This window comes from Manis javanica, chromosome 7 (genome assembly GCF_040802235.1).
Source record: "Manis javanica isolate MJ-LG chromosome 7, MJ_LKY, whole genome shotgun sequence".
Classification (NCBI taxonomy): domain Eukaryota; kingdom Metazoa; phylum Chordata; class Mammalia; order Pholidota; family Manidae; genus Manis; species Manis javanica.
This window is the reverse complement of record NC_133162.1, coordinates 62,997,201-63,013,798: the sequence shown is the minus strand read 5'-3', so window position 1 is coordinate 63,013,798 and position 16,598 is coordinate 62,997,201. Positions and strand designations below refer to the sequence as shown.

At 36.5% G+C, this 16,598-nt stretch overlaps 1 protein-coding gene across 2 annotated transcripts in view; it reads left to right on the top strand.

Annotated features, from left to right (window-relative positions):
- Positions 1 to 16,598, top strand: part of PRKG1 (protein kinase cGMP-dependent 1) — a 1,271,722-nt gene that overhangs the window by 1,025,840 nt on the left and 229,284 nt on the right. For both annotated transcript variants that reach the window (XM_037002637.2, XM_037002636.2), the window contains exon 7: positions 10,360 to 10,454. In XM_037002637.2, coding sequence (XP_036858532.1) covers positions 10,360 to 10,454 — 95 coding nt within the window. The remainder of the gene's footprint in view (positions 1 to 10,359; positions 10,455 to 16,598) is intronic.

The following is a 16,598-nucleotide window of genomic DNA, read 5'->3' as shown; positions in this document are numbered from 1 at the left end:
TAGGTGCAGTAATGGTACTTAATTTATGAGTTTTGTAATATGTATAAATAGAAATGGAAATACTGATTCCCTTGGCAGTATTTCAGAACACCAAAGGGATCCTGGGAGAGAGGTAGTAAGAATATATTAGGCTCTTTTGACATTCAAGATTTATTTTAAAACCAAGAATAGATTTTTTCCTAACCTAGTTTATCTGGTCAGACAAATTGGCTGCTATGATTCTGAATTATATTAATTATACAGTAATTAACATAATAGCTTAGTATATTATATTCTAGTATTAATGTACCAGAATCACTATATTAAGGTTTAAGAAGCAAAAGGTGAACAAGTGTTGAGTCTCAATGGGAAGAAATAGAAAGAAAGGAGTAATGAAGAGTAGATTCAGGTAAGCAGGCAAATAAGTTGTAGAACTGAAATTTCCCTAATCTGTATGTTTTGTTTTAGGCATACAGATGTAAACTTATTTCCACATGCATTTAAAATGTCTAAAGAATAATCCTGCCAAAGATATTTTCCTTGTTACCACCAACCTGGATTTTCCTCAGAAAATGTTGTGAGACGGAGAGAGACACTTGGCAGGAGGCTGCAGAGTTACAAATGGATTTCCCCTCATTCAGGACATTTATTTAAATTTAAAACAGTTTTTATTAATCCATGAAGCACACCCACACAGAGAAACAGTATAAAATAAACTCTGAAATATTTGTTCTCCTCCATGAAGCCTACAAAAACTGGTCTTTCTCAAACTTGAGGCAGAATGCTTGCAGTGATATCTGAAGAACCTGGTATGCCTCATGTAGAAGCTACGTTAGCTCTCCGTACTTTGATCAGTCTGTGCTGTTGCCTGGGAAGGTAACTCCTGCCCACCCCCTAAGCAGTGATAATAAAGTGCTGAAATATCACAACTGGGCATGAAAATTATCTCTGATAAAGCTTTATGCTTATGTTTCTCTTGTTGTTACATCAAAAAAATGAACCATCTTTCCATAAATGAGCTGAACCAAAATTGAAGAGGACTGGTAGACAAAATGTCAGAGTTCCAATAATAATTCAAATGCATCCTGATTTCCTGATTCTATTCCATATACCTTGCATACCCATTAGAATAAAAGTGTGAACTGCCATTTAAAACCACATGGCTGTGCTTAGAATTAACAAGTGCTTAAGCCTAATGGATAAAAGCAAATTGGCTTAACACAACGTTCAGTGTTGTTAAACATTTCCAAAGTGTTCTCTTACAAGTTGCAGAAGCTTATGTGTGTATGATGTTATTTATATAAAGTTCAAATCAGGCAAATATGTGGTATTTTTACATGAAGCGAAGTGTGCATGTGAGTGCACATACATGCACAGTAGTCAATTATAAACATTAGAAAGGGAATCATGAACATAAAATTCACCATAGGCATTTTGAGAGAGTGGGTTGGGCCACATGTTGGAGAGAGACTCTTATTTGATCCTGTATGACACAAAATGTCCAATGTCAGATCCAAAGGAATCATAAATCTCACCCACACCAAATATAACTTATGACTCAAGGAATACAGGCAGACTTTAAGCTCAGAAAAAAACATTCCAGCCCTGTACATGCCCCAGACTATCAGATACCAACCTCCAAAGTGTCCTCCTCCTGCACTAAGAGTCATTTTGGTCGTGGAACAACAGGACCAGGTTTTGAGTGATATGTTCAGAACATTGTTTGAAAAGAGAACCACTTCAGTTTAGGGACTCTTGTTTTATAATTTGTTAATCACATTGGTTGGAAAACTGCACACCTAACCCTTTTTCTCCAACTGATACTGCCCCACAGATCTGTAAATTCCAAGTTTCTTTACAATAAACACATTGCTTTGCTTTAAAAACTTGCTGAATCTGTATTAAAACATTTGTAAATTGTTTATGGCTAAACAGGTTGGTTGAGCACATTGGTATTGCTTATTGAAAATTTTGGTATTAAAGGTCAATTTTATATGTGCCCCTTGAAGTGTCTAATTTGTATTTTGATATTTAACTTTTTAAATTATATATAGTATAAAAAAAGTTTCAAATTTTAAATTACAAGATTACACGTCTGTCTTATAGAAATAAATTAATGTATAGATTAGAACATTAAATAGACACTTTTATCTAACTAGAAGCAAACGTAGTTAGTTCATCCTCCATGTTTTGTAGCAACAATAAAAAAATTATAGTAGTGATACAGAGTAATTATAATCAAGTGCATGGAATTTCTGAACTAGGAGGTGAGAAAAATATAAGTAAAGAGAAAAATTTGAAAAGACTAACCAACTTTTTGGGACTTAGCTATCTCTAATTTTGAATTAATGACCTTGACTTACAGTTGACCTTTGAACAACATGGGTCCACTCACATGCAGATTTTTTTCAATAAATATATTGGAAAATTTTTTTGATGATTAACAATTTGAAAAAAAATTTCTCTAGCTTACTTTATTATAAGAATACATCACATAATACATATACAAAACATGTTAATTGACAATGTACGCTATTGGTATAGCTTCTGGCCAATGGTAGGTGATTAGTAGTTAAGTTTCTGGTGAGTCAAAGTTATGCCCATATTTTTGACTGTGCAGAGAGGTCAGCACCCCAATCTCAGCATTGCTCAAAGGTCAACTGTTCATTATACTTTAGTCCATGGCTTCTTTGTTAACCAGGAGGACTGATAGAAATAATTTTGTTGAGTTTCCTAACATTGTGCAGATGAAAAAACCGAGGTTCAGAGGTCTAGCAATGCATCAGTGTGTGTCAGATTGGTCTGTAGAAGAACATCTCCATCTAAATCACCTGCTTTAATCTTCTGAAATGCAGATTTCTAAGACCCATTACATCAGAAGTTTCAGAAGAGGAGTCTAATAACCTTTATTTTAAGACCTTCTGCCTGAGTGAAGTTTGCAAACATTGGGCTAGTATATTTCTATGCTCATCTGCAACAGCCTCATCAGTGTGCAAATGAGCATCTCTGTGACACAGCTTAGTGGTAAGATGGTTAAAAACTGTATTCCCATGATTTTGAAACACTGTGTGGAGGAATAATCAAGTAGATAAGTGGAGAATAATAATGGAATTCCCTCTACTGTGCACATTCTTAACACTTATAAAGATTCTAGTCTTCAACATCTAATCTCTAAATTCAGGAACCTGAAGCATAGTATTTTTAAAATGTGTTTTAGTGTGTGGTATTGTCTCAAGAAATTAGTTTTTCTACTTCATTATTTTTTCCAGATAAGTGAATTTAAACTACTTAACCTTTCTGGAATGACACATTGCCAGTATTATGAATAGTAGTAGAGCTTGATGGGGAAGTAAAGTAACAGTACTTCTACATTAGTAGAGCTTGATGGGGAAGTAAATTAGAAGTAAAGTACAACTTACTGGATTTATGTATTCATTCATACAACAAAAATATTATTACTAAGTTTCTGTGGACTATCAACTAAGTGATAAGTCCTGTATAGGCAGAGATAGGTTACTAGTAATAAAGCTGTTATGTTCAAATAATTTACATCTCTTTATTCAGTGCTTACTATAAATAATAGAAAATGCCAGAGAAATGTGATTTCTTTGAAGAGCATACTGTTTAGTGTGGGGGTAAAAAGACTTATATACTGTATGTATATATATATATATATATATATATTTTTTTTTTAATTTTATTTTGTTATCATTAATCTACAATTACATGAAGAACATTATGTTTACTAGGCTCTCCCCTACCTGAAGTCCCCCCAACAAACCCCATTACAGTCACTGTCCATCAGCATAGTAAGATGTTGTAGAATCACTACTTGTCTTCTCTGTGTTGCACAAGCCTCCCTTTCCCTGCCCCCCACATTATGCATGCTAATCATAATACCCCCTTTCTTCTTCCCTGCCCTTATCCCTCCCTACCCTCCCATTCTCCCCAGTCTCTTTTCCTTTGGTAACTGTTAGTCCATTCTTGGGTTCTGTGATTCTGCTGCTGTTTTGTTCCTTCAGTTTTTCTTTTGTTCTTATACTCCACAGATGAGTGAAATCATTTGGTATTTGTCTTTCTCCACTTGGCTTATTTCACTGAGCATAATACCCTCTAGCTCCATCCACATTGTTGCAAATGGTAGGATTTGTTTTCTTCTTATGGCTGAATAATATTCCATTGTGTATATGTACCACATCTTCTTTATCCATTCGTCTACTGATGGACACTTAGGTTGCTTCCATTCTTGGCTATTGTAAATAGTGCTGCGATAAACATAGGGGTGCATCTGTCTTTGTCAAACTGGAGTGCTACATCCTTAGGGTAAATTCCTAGAAGTGGAATTCCTAGGTCAAATGGTAAGTCTATTTTGAGCATTTTGAGGAACCTCCATATTGCTTTCCACAAGGGTTTAACTAATTTACATTCCTACCAGCAGTATAGGAGGGTTCCCCTTTCTCCACAACCTCACCAACATTTGTTGTTGTTTGTCTTTTGGATGGTAGCCATCCTTACTGGTGTGATGTGATATCTCATTGTGGTTTATATTTGCATTTCTCTGATAACTAGCAATGTGGAGCATCTTTTCATGTGTCTGTTGGCCATCTGCATTTCTTCTTTGGAGAACTGTCTCTTCAGCTCCTCTGCCCATTTTTTAATTGGATTATTTGCTTTTTGTTTTATTGAGGTGCATGAGCACTTTATATATTTTGGACGTCAAGCCTTTATCAGATCTGTCATTTACAAATATATTCTCCCATACTGTAGGGTACCTTTTTGTTCTATTGATGGTGTCCTTTGCTGTACAGAAGCTTTTCAGCTTGATATAGTCCCACTTGTTCATTTTTGCTTTTGTTTTCCTTGCCCGGGGAGATATATTCATGAAGAAGTCACTCATGTTTATGTCCAAGAGATTTTTGCCTATGGTTTTTTCTAAGAGTTTTATGGTTTCATGACTTACATTCAGGTCTTTGATCCATTTTGAATTTACTTTTGTGTATGGGGTTAGACAGTGATCCAGTTTCATTCTCTTACTTTTGTGTATGGGGTTAGACAGTGATCCAGTTTCATTCTCTTACATGTAGCTGTCATTGCCAGCACCATCTGTTGAAGAGACTGTCATTTCCCCATTGTATGTCCATGGCTCCTTTATCAAATATTAATTGGCCATATATGTTTGGGTTAATGTCTGGAGTCGCTAATCTGTTTCATTGGTCTATGGCTCTGTTCTTGTGCCAGTACCAAATTGTCTTCATTACTATGGCTTTGTAGTGGAGCTTGAAGTTGGGAGTGAGATCCCTGCCACTTTATTCTTCTTTCTCAGGATTGCTATGGCTATTTGGGGTCTTTGGTGTTTCCATATGAATTTTTGAACTATTTGTTCTAGTTAGTTGAAGAATGTTGTTGGTAATTTGATAGGGATTACATCAAATCTGTATATTGCTTTGGGCAGGATGGCCGTTTTGACAATATTAATGCTTCCTAGCCAAGAGCATGGGATAAGTTTCTATTTGTTAGTGTCCTCTTTAATTTCTCTTAAGAGTGTCTTATAGTTTTCAGGGTATAGGCCTTTGGTTAAGTTTATTCCTAGGTATTTTATTCTTTTTGATGCATTTGTGAATGGAATTTTTTTCCTGATTTCTCTTTATATTGGCTCATTGTTAGTGTATAGGAAAACCACAGATTTCTGTGTGTTAATTTTGTATCCTGCAACTTTACTGTATCCCGATATCAGTTCTAGTAGCTTTGGAGTGGAATTTTTAGGGTTTTTTATGTACAATATCATGTCATCTGCAAATAGTAACCATTTAACTTCCTCTTTACCAATCTGGATTCCTTGTATTTCTTTGTTTTGTCTGATTGCTGTGGCTAGGACCTCCAGTACTATGTTAAATAACAGTGGGGAGAGTGGGCATCCCTGTCTTGTTCCCGATCTTAGAGGAAAAGCTTTCAGCTTCTCGCTGTTCAGTATGATGTTGGCTGTGGGTTTATCATATATGGCCTTTATTATGTTGAGGTACTTGCCCTCTATACCCATTTTCCTGAGAGTTTTTATCATGAATGGATGTTGAATTTTGTAGAATGCTTTTTCAGCATCTATGGAGATGATCATGTGGTTTTTGGCTTTCTTTTTGTTTATGTGGTGGATGATGTTGATAGATTTTCGAATGTTGTACCATCCTTGCATCCCTAGGATGAATCCTACTTGGTTTTGGTGTATGATCCTTTTGATATATTTTTGAATTCGGTTTGCTAATATTTTATTGAGTATTTTTGTGTCTATGTTCATCAGGGATATTAGTCTGTAATTTTCTTTTTTGGTGGGGTGTTTGCTTGGTTTTGGTATTAGGGTGATGTTGGCTTCATAGAATGAGTTTGGGAGTATTCCCTCCTCTTCTATTTTTTGGAAAACTTTAAGGAGAATGGGTATTATATCTTCTCTGTATGTCTGATAAAATTCCAGGTGTTTTTTTCTTGGGTAGTTTTATGATTACCACTTCAATTTCTTTGTGGGTAATTGGTTTGTTTAGATTTTGTGTTTCTTCTTTGGTCAGTTTTGGAAGGTTGTATTTTTCTAGGAAGTTGTCCATTTCTTCTAGGTTTTCCAGCTTCTTAGCATATAGGTTTTCATAGTAGTCTCTAATAATTCTTAGTATTTCTGTTGGGTCTTTCGTTATGTTTCCTTTCTCATTTCTGATTCTGTTGATGTGTGTTGATTCTCTTTTCCTCTTAATAAGTCTGGCTAGAGGCTTATCTATTTTATTTATTGTCTCAAAGAATCAGCTCTTGGTTTCATTGATTTTTTCTATTGTTTTATTCTTCTCAATTTTGTTTATTTCTTCTCTGATCTTTATTATCTCCCTCCTTCTGCTGAATTTAGGCCTCATTTGTTCTTCTTTTTCCAATTTTGATAATTGTGACATTAGACTCTACATTTGGGTTTGTTCTTCCTTCTTTAAATATGCCTGGATTGCTATATACTTTCCTCTTAAGACTGCTTTTGCTGCGTCCCACAGAAGTTGGGGCTTTGTGTTGTTGTTGTCATTTATTTCCATATATTGCTGGATCTCCATTTTAATTTGGTCGTTGATCCATTGACTGTTTAGAAGCATGTTGGTAAGCCTCCATGTGTTTGTGAGCCTTTTTGCTTTCTTGGTACAATTTATTTCTTGTTTTATACCTTTGTGGTCTGAAAAGTTGGTTGGTATAATTTCAATCATTTTGAATTTACTAAGGCTCTTTTTGTGGCCTAGTATGTGGTCTATTCTGGAGAATGTTCCATGTGCACTTGGGATAGAATGTGTATCCTGTTGCTTTTGGGTGTAGAGTTCTATAGATGTCTATAAGGTTCATCTGTTCTAGTGTGTTGTTCAGTGCCTCTGTGTCCTTACTCATTTTCTGTCTGGTGGATCTGTCCTTTGGAGTGAATGGTGTGTTGTTGTCTCCTAAAATGAATCCATTGCAGTCTATTTCCTCCTTTAGTTCTGTTAGTATTTGTTTCACATATGCTGGTGCTCCTGTGTTGGTTGCATATATGTTTATAGTGGTTATATCCTCTTGTTGGACTGAACCCTTTATCATTATGTAATGTCCTTCTTTATCTCTTGTTACCTCCTTTGTTTTGAAGTCTATTTTGTGTGATACTAGTACTGCAACACCTGATTTTTTCTCCCTATTGTTTACATGAAATATCTTTTTCCATCACTTGACTTTTAATCTGTGCATGTCTTTGGGTTTGAGGTGAGTCTCTTGTAAGCAGCATATAGATGGGTCTTGTTTTTTTATCCATTCTATTACTCTATGTCTTTTGATTGGTACATTCAGTCCATTTACATTTAGGGTGATTATCGATAGGTATGTACTTATTGCTTTAGATTCATGGTTACCAAAGGTTCCAGGTTACTTTCCTTACTATCTAAGAGTCTTACTTGGCTCACTTAGCATGCTGTTACAAACACAATCTAAAGGTTCTTTTCTATTTCTCCTCCTTTTTCTTCTTCCTTCATTCTTTATATATTAGATATTAAATTCTGTACTTTTTGTCTATCCCTTGATTGACTTTGGGTATAGTCAATTTGATTTTGCATTTGCCTCGCAATCAGCTGCTCCACCCTCCCTACCATGATTTTACTACCTCTGGTGACAGCTATCCAACCCTAGGAACACTTCCATCTACAGCAGTCCCTCCAAAATAGACTGCAGAGATGGTTTGTGGGAGGTAAACTCTCTCAGCTTTTGCTTATCTGGAAATTGTTTAATCCCTCCTTCAAATTTAAATGATAATCTTGCCAGATAAAGTAATCTTGGTTCCAGGCCCTTCTGCTTCATGGCATTAAATACATCATGCCACTCCCTTCTGGCCTGTAAGGTTTCTGCTGAGAAGTCTGATGTTAGTCTGATGGGCTTTCCTTTGTATGTGATCTTATTTCTGCCTCTGGCTGCTTTTAACAGTCTGTCCTTATTCTTGAGCTTTCCCATTTTAATTACTATGTGTCTTGGTGTTGTCTTCCTTGGGTCCCTTGTGTAGGGGGATCTGTGGATCTCCATGGCCTGAGAGACTATCTCCTTTCCCAGATTGGGGAAGTTTTCAGCAATTACCTCCTCAAAGACACTTTCTATCCCTTTCTCTCTCTCTTCTTCTTCTGGTATCCCTATAATGTGAATATTGTTCCATTTGGATTGGTCACACAGTTCTCTCAGTATTCTTTCATTTTTAGAGATTCTTTTTTCTGTCTGTGCCTCAGCTTCTTTGTATTCCTCTTCTCTAGTTACTATTTCATTTATTGTCTCCTCCACCGTATCCAACCTGCTTTTAATACCCTCCACTGTGTTCTTTAACGATTGGATCTCTGACCTGAATTCATTCCTGAGTTCTTGGATGTCTTTCTGTACCTCCATTAGGATGTTGATGATTTTTATTTTGAACTCCCTTTCAGGAAGTGTCACGAGGTCCATATCATTTACATCTTTCTCGGGAGTTGTATTAACAGTTTTACTCTGGACAAGGTTCCTTTGGCGTTTCATGTTTGTATATGGTACCCTCTAGTGTGCAGAAGCTCTATTCTGGAGCTGCTGAGCCCCTGAAGCAATGTCGGGGGTCACAGGGGAGCGGTACTGGTGCCTGGGGGTAGGAAAGAGCTGTTCCCTGCCTCCCAGCTGCTGTGCTTGTCTCCACTGACTGAGCCAGTAGGCTGGTCACACAGGTATAAGTTTTTGTCCCAGAGCAGCCAGATATGGATCCCTGCTTTCCACAAGCAGCCAGAATCCCAGTCTCTCCAGGAACTCTGCCTGTATTAACTTTCCAACCCAGTAGTCATGCGAGTCCCATGAAAGCACCATGAAATGTAGGTTTGTGATCCCAGAGCAGACCTCCGGAGCTAGGTATTCAGCGGTTCCCAGCCTTCCACTCCCTCCCTGCTCTGTTTCTCTTCCTCCCGCTGGTGAGCTGGGATGGGGAAGGGCTTGGTTCCCACGGAGCCACAGCTCTGTTACGTTACCCCATTCGCTGAGGTCTGCTCTTTTCTCCAGGTGTGTGCAGTCTGACGCTGTCCTCTTTCCTGTTGTTTTCTCAGGATTACTTGCGCCAATTAAATTTTCTAATTGTATCTAGTTTTAGGAAGAAGCCTCTGTCTCTCCTCTCATGCCACCATCTTTAGTCTATACTGTATATGTTTTTAAAAATATAGTCCTGCTCAATGAAGCAGGTGGATCATAAGGCCTGTAATAGATTAGAGACCTGTAGGAAGGCTTTATGAAATTGTGACTGGCTTTTGAATGAAGCTGGAATTATTCTTAGAGAGAAGAGGGGAATGTCCTAGAGAAACTGGGATGGGTATGTATGTGGAAGTGGGTAGAAGGATTGTTCATTGAAACAAAAAATTGAAAACAGTATAAATGCCCATCTCTAAGGAAAAGGATAAATATATTTATGGAATGGAAGAACACACTAAAACATTAAAATGCATAAACTAGACTTATACTTAATAGGAAAAATTAAAACAATGTTGAGAAAAAATGTAAGTTGCAGACTGATGATAATGTATTAAGCCATGAATATATTTTAAAAGCATATACATACAAACACATAAAAAAATTGGGGGAATGCTCACTAAATTCATTATAGTGGGAAGGTAGGAAATGAGATTAGGGATGAGAAATTCAAATTTCTGAATATTACTTCCTGTAAACAATTTGAAAGCTAACTAACAACAACAAACAAACAAATATTGAGAGGTCCTTTCTTATGGTTTGTATGGGAATTTGTGATATTATTTGTTCCTTTTAGTGGTAATGTACTTCTTTTGTTTATAAAAATAAGTTTAGAAAAAGAAACAAGAAATAGAACGAATCTTATAATTCTTTCATTGTTTCTCTTTGTAGGTAAATGTCACTCGTGAAGACTCACCAAGTGAAGACCCAGTCTTTCTTAGGACTTTAGGAAAAGGGGATTGGTTTGGAGAGAAAGCCTTGCAGGGGTAAGTAAATCACATGCCACATAGTTTTTTGGTTGGGTACTGCATAAATCTCTGTCTTAAGAAGTGACCTTGGGGATATGGTTTATGGAAAATTATTAAATTTTGCTCTTATATCAAACTATTAAGTTACTAAATTTTCTTTGTAGATTGAATTCCTTCTAGCATGTGGTTATGCTTATTCTCAGAAACAAACTGTCTGGTGCCAAAACTTTTCTGCACATATTCCGTCTTCTTCACTGGATGTCTTCTCAACCCACCCCCACCATTTCCCTTCACACCTGCCCCCCTTAACACTCCTACTTACTCTCTTGTATTACGCTTTTTCTCATTATTCAACCTGACTTTATCAGTCTACTAAGTGCCCTCTTAAATGTCACCAGGGATTCACTACCCACATCAAAAAATGTTCTCTTTTCTGTATTCATTTGACTTCACTTCTTCACCACAGTTTTACACTGTTGACCACCACCCCTTCCTTGTTTGAATTCCCGATCCATTGAGACCCTCACAGTTGTCAGCACTCTTTAGAATTCTCATTTCATCTCCTAAAATTCACCAATGTGTTTTCCTCAACTCTATTACATACATTTTGGTAAACATCCAGATCTATGCATGTTACCTCAATGAAAAGAAGCCTCAAATATGTACTCTGATTTCAGCGCAGTATCTGTGAGTTTTCAGATACTCAACGTATGTTTTTTGACTAAATGAAAGAATGAACAAATGAGCTCTGTATTGATGTCCAGTCTTGCAATCCCTTCTGCCCTTGATCACTTTCACTACTTGAATTTGTTTGGCTATATATAAAAGGTTATAAAGTCACTTGACTATACGGGGCAGACTAGTAATATAAATTAGTAAAATAAGGTGAGTAAAATTGGTGGCAAACTAGAAAGCCTTATGTAATGAGGACAGCAATTACTGAACTCCTGCTCATTGCTATAGTTTTTTCTCTCTTTTTTTTTTAGGAAAGCAGAAAAAACTGGGTTTTAAGAAAATATATACTTTTTTTTGTAACTTGACTTTTAAAAAAAGCTTTGCAAGCAAGCAAAACAGTTCTGCAAATGATTTTATCTGTGAGCTACCGTTTTGTGATTTCTGCCCATCAGATATGCCTCTTTATAACTAGATTCAAATGAAAGAAGCCTATTAGGTTAACTCTTCATAATTATTTCCTCGTTTCCTTTTTTTAATTTTAATGTTTTGATGTCCTGTGTCTGTAACCTTTATTTCACTGTTTTTTGTGTTCTTTTTTTGAATTATGTTTCACACAAGAAATTCTGACTTTTCAAAAATCAGATTGATTTGCTTCATTTGTTTCCCTCTAAATAACTAAAAAACTTGTAACTTCAGAAAGCAACTATGTATATCCTTTTGGGTAACAGCTATCCTTTGCCAACCATATAATTTTTATACTTGGAAGATACATTTTATAGTTAGCATTCTCTTGGTGTACCAAACACAGCAATTTAGATTTTTTTCTCTCAAATGAAACTTATAGGTCCTGGGAATTTTGTATTTTCCTGAGGATATTCAACACATCATTAAAATCTTGATACATTGGTAATATTGACATGAATGCTTGACCATTTTTTTAAGCTTGAGAATGCATGATACAATTGATTAGGCACACAGTAGATACTGAATGAGAGAGCTGAAACGTGAATTCAGTAACATGACTCCAGATCTCTACAATATAGTTCTGCCTTGAGAAGTAACAAATGTCATTTCCTTGGATAGAGAGAATCATAAATTTAGTCATCCTTCAATCTGTATTAACACCATTAACCAATAGCCTCTCATTACTAGGAAAAGGTCACTTACTGCTTTCACTTTGGTTGACATGAAGCAAATTATTCAGTATTGTTTGGCTCAAGCATTATTTTTTTCTGTAATATTAATTTTAACACACTAGAGAGAGGACAAAATGTTTTACTCTTTACAGAATTTCTTCTGAAGTTGTGTTTAGGAGAAATTACTTCGGGCTCAGTCCAGTAACTTGTGAACCATTACATCTACTTGCTGACTTACCATTGCTTTAAAGATCATTAACTGAATTGTAACCATATAGATTTCACATAGATATCAAATGATGTCAGATTTCAAGCCACACTCACACTTTGCATCTGTAAATTGGGAAATACATGGAGACCAAGTTGGACCTGAGAGAGAGAGGATTAAACTCCCACATGCCCCTGCTTCCTGACCCTAACTTTTGAATCTTCAGCACACCACACAGTTAAGAGTTCCAGCTCAGAAGTCAGAGACTGCCTGGGATGGGATTCACTCTGTCATTTGCAAATTATGAGACTGAGAGACTCACCTTTGATCTGAGATGAAGATGGTGATTGTACCTAACTTTTTGGGTTGTTGTAAGAAATAATCAAGGGAATATTTATAAAGCCTTTGGGTCCCCAGAATTTAGACTATGCTCAAAAAAAGTTAGTTGCTAACCACTACCTTCATCTTTATCTTCACTATTATTATCACTAACAACATCAGCATCATCACCATCGTCAAACAAGACCATCTCCATTCTGCTCCTTTTTGACTAAAGTTTAGAGCACTTAGTATATACTAACTGACATAGCATTAGATTTTGCTTCATTTGTTTCCCTCTAAATAACTAAAAAACTTGTAACTTCAGAAAGCAACTATGTATATCCTTTTGGGTAACAGCTATCCTTTGCAAACCATATAATTTTTATACTTGGACCATTAGCTATGTAACTTTGAGTAAGCCAGTTGACCTCTCTAGGTCTCTGTTTCTGAATCTGTAAACTGAGACACTTGAACTAGGTGATCTCTAAGTTTTCTATATGCATCTGTTAAAATTTGGTCTTTTTACAACTGCAACAGACCCCAGGTGCCAAATGCAGCACTGGGTCACCCCACTAAATGGTGGCATTTAATAGCAGACCACTGTCACAGGGCCCTTCCCTGCAGGAAGTGTTCCAGCTGTTGCCTAGTATTATGAACACCTACATTACCTGCCAGGCCCTGATCTTGTTATGTACAAATGAATAAACCAAGTCAGTTTAAAAGACTTTGGTTTTGGAATTCTGTATTTCCCCAGTTTCTCCCCTCAACTGTGATCTTGGGAATCAAAATCATTTTTTACCTTGCTTCTAGTTTTCTCTCTCTTTTTTTAAATTAATAAAATGATATAACTAGTACTGTATGTAACATTTCAATATTTTGCCATATTTGGATTTGATTAATCATTTGTTTATCTGGAAATAAGACATTATGGATACAATTCAAGCCTCTTTGGTACCTCCCACCCCCCCCAGTGTTTACCCTCCCTCGACGACCACTCAAAGTTGGCTGTACACATCCTCATTACTCATGTGACTGTATTTTATTGTGTATATGTGTTTTGTTTGTGTCTGAGATTTTACACATCTGAAATCTCATTCTGCTCTGTTTGGGTCAATATATCATTTTTCTTTTTCTTGTTATATAAATTGCTTTTGTGTCATCTCTATTTAGAAGTTTTAACTTCTTTTTCCACTCTTTTAATAATCAGTATTTAAATTTGTGATATATATATATCTAATATATAATATTAATCAATAGCTCTGTCTTTCTCTTGAATAGTAAAAGGGTCTTCATGTGTATAACTTCAAATTATTCCTGTCCATTGTTGATCTAGTTTTCTAATATATAGTCCCACCCGGTTGGTAAATATCCAAATATTAGTCGTTATTATTACTGTATTTTATTCAGACTCTACTGATTTACGTTTATCAACTTATTACTTGGCCCATTACTTCCTACATTCAGCTCATTCCTTTTGTAATTACTCTTTAGTAATTATTCAGAAATGATCCACTTATACTTTCTGCCTTTCCTATAGTGAATGGACATTGGGTTACACATAGAGACCTAAGTTAAAATTTATTTTTCCTTAGGATTTTAAATATTACTACATTGTCATCTGGTGTACATAGGCTGCTATCAGTCAAATCGGTATTCCTTCATAGGTAATTGTCTTTCTCTTTGGTAGCTGCCTCTTTGTCTTTTATGTTTTACATTTTTACTACAATCTGTCTAGGTGTAGATATGTCTTACTTTTCTTTCATGTGACAACATGTGTTCCTTTCTCCTGAGAATACAGTTTTCCTCAACTATAGAATATTCTAAGCATGAATCATGCATATTCCTTCCCTTCTCTTTCTCGGTTCTCTCATTTGGGAACTCCTCTGACTCTCTCAGTCAATCATGTGATTCTCTACATCTCCTTTCAATTGTATCAAGCATTAAATTCAATCTGTCCAGTGAGTAGGTTCCAGTGACTATTTTTAAAGATTATTTTTAGAATTTTTATTTGGCACACCACAATAGTCAGGAGTGGTGTGAGCTCTGAAACGAGGATGTCCGGGTTCAGATCCCAGCTCTGACATTTACAAGTTGCATGAACTTGTTTTTCTTGCCTCTCAGCACTTCCTGTTCATGGTTGGTAAAATGGGAATAATTGTGCTTGCTACATAGTGTGGGTGATTAATAAGCCAAATAGCATATATGGTATAGCATTCTAGAATGATGCCTAGAAAATATTAAATATTCAATAAATAAATGTTAGCTATTACCATTATCATTATTTTCAAATCTGTTTTATATTATTTCCTGTTTATGTTTTCTTTATCTCTTTATTATTTTTAAAATGCCAAATTCTTTGAAGGTTTCTATTATATTCACTTTTGCGGTGCCAATTCAAAAACTTGTGATTGTGGACTCTCCCTCCTTATTGCACTTTATCATAGCCTGTGTGTGTGTTGCTTTCACTGCATGCCCATTTTCAGTGGGGCTGGCGACTAAGAGATTCCCTTGTGTGGGCACACCCCTCTGTAGCTGTTTCATATGTTTCATATTTGCCTCTGCAAGGATGGGCTTCAGCTTGATGTCTCTGTACCATGAAGATATGATAGAAAGAATTCAGGTGTCCCTGTTGCAAGACTTGAGTTTCTGTTTCTCTCAGGGAAAACCTTCTTGACACTTACCCAAGCCAACACTTACTTAGAACTTATGTCTGTGTGCAGAAATGCTCCAGGACCCTGGCCTTATAAGGGACTCAGTGCCAGTTGCTGTCTTGTCAAGGACATGGCCAGGCTCCTTCATCTCCCTGTCATGAGCTCTCCTGTCCAGCTCCAGTTCATTTCTCTAACCTCAGGACATTCTCCTTTTGCAGGCCCTGAGACAAAGTAGGGGTTTTTTGTTTTATTTATTTTTGGATTTCAGTGAGAATTATAGTTAAATTGGCTTTTAGTGAAGATTATTCTTGTAAGGATTATTATGACTAAACTTTGTAAAATGTTAAAGAATATCTAGCGGGATTTTTTTACCCTCTTGTCCTGGATTTGTGGCTAAGGGCCAAAGCTAAGAAGCTGCCAGCACTTGGGACCAGCTTGTTTTTGCAGAACTGACTGGGAAGAGCCAGACTGCTTTATTAGCATCACTACTCCATCCATAAGATGGGGAAGTAGGGATACAGGAGTTTGGCCTGGTGGGAAGAGCAGTGTGCATTGAAAGAACTTGTTCTGTCAATTCTCTGGTCTCAGCTTACCGTCTTGTTAAGGGTTTACAGGTAAATGTGCTATTAAAGTAGAGTGCAAAGTATTATCATGGGAGAAGCAAGAAGTGTCATAGCAACACTATCATAACTATATTTCCATCCCAAATCATTTTTCTGAGCTCCAGATCCAGTTTCCATTGGGGCATATCCACTTAAATATCATTCAGGAATCTGAAATGGCAGGTGGACAAAAATCATGTGTTTCCCCTCCCACCTTCCCCCGCCTCAACCAAATCAATTCCCTTTATGGTGATCCCTATTTCAGTAAGACCTTCTCAAACTAGGTATTTGGACATTATCCCTGGCTCTTTTATCTCCTGAAATATCCACATCTCTGATGACTAATCCTATTGATCCTGCTTTCTAAATAATTGTCAGCATCACCTGCGCCTCACCATCCTCATTGCTACTATTCTGATTAGTGTCACTGTGATCTGTCACCTGGATTACTGAACATCTCCCAATTGGTCAGCCTGTCTCTAATCCCACACACTTCCCATCCATCCCACACACTATGGCTGTAATAATTTCTCAGTATTAATTTCTAGGGTGGCCATAATAAAGTACCT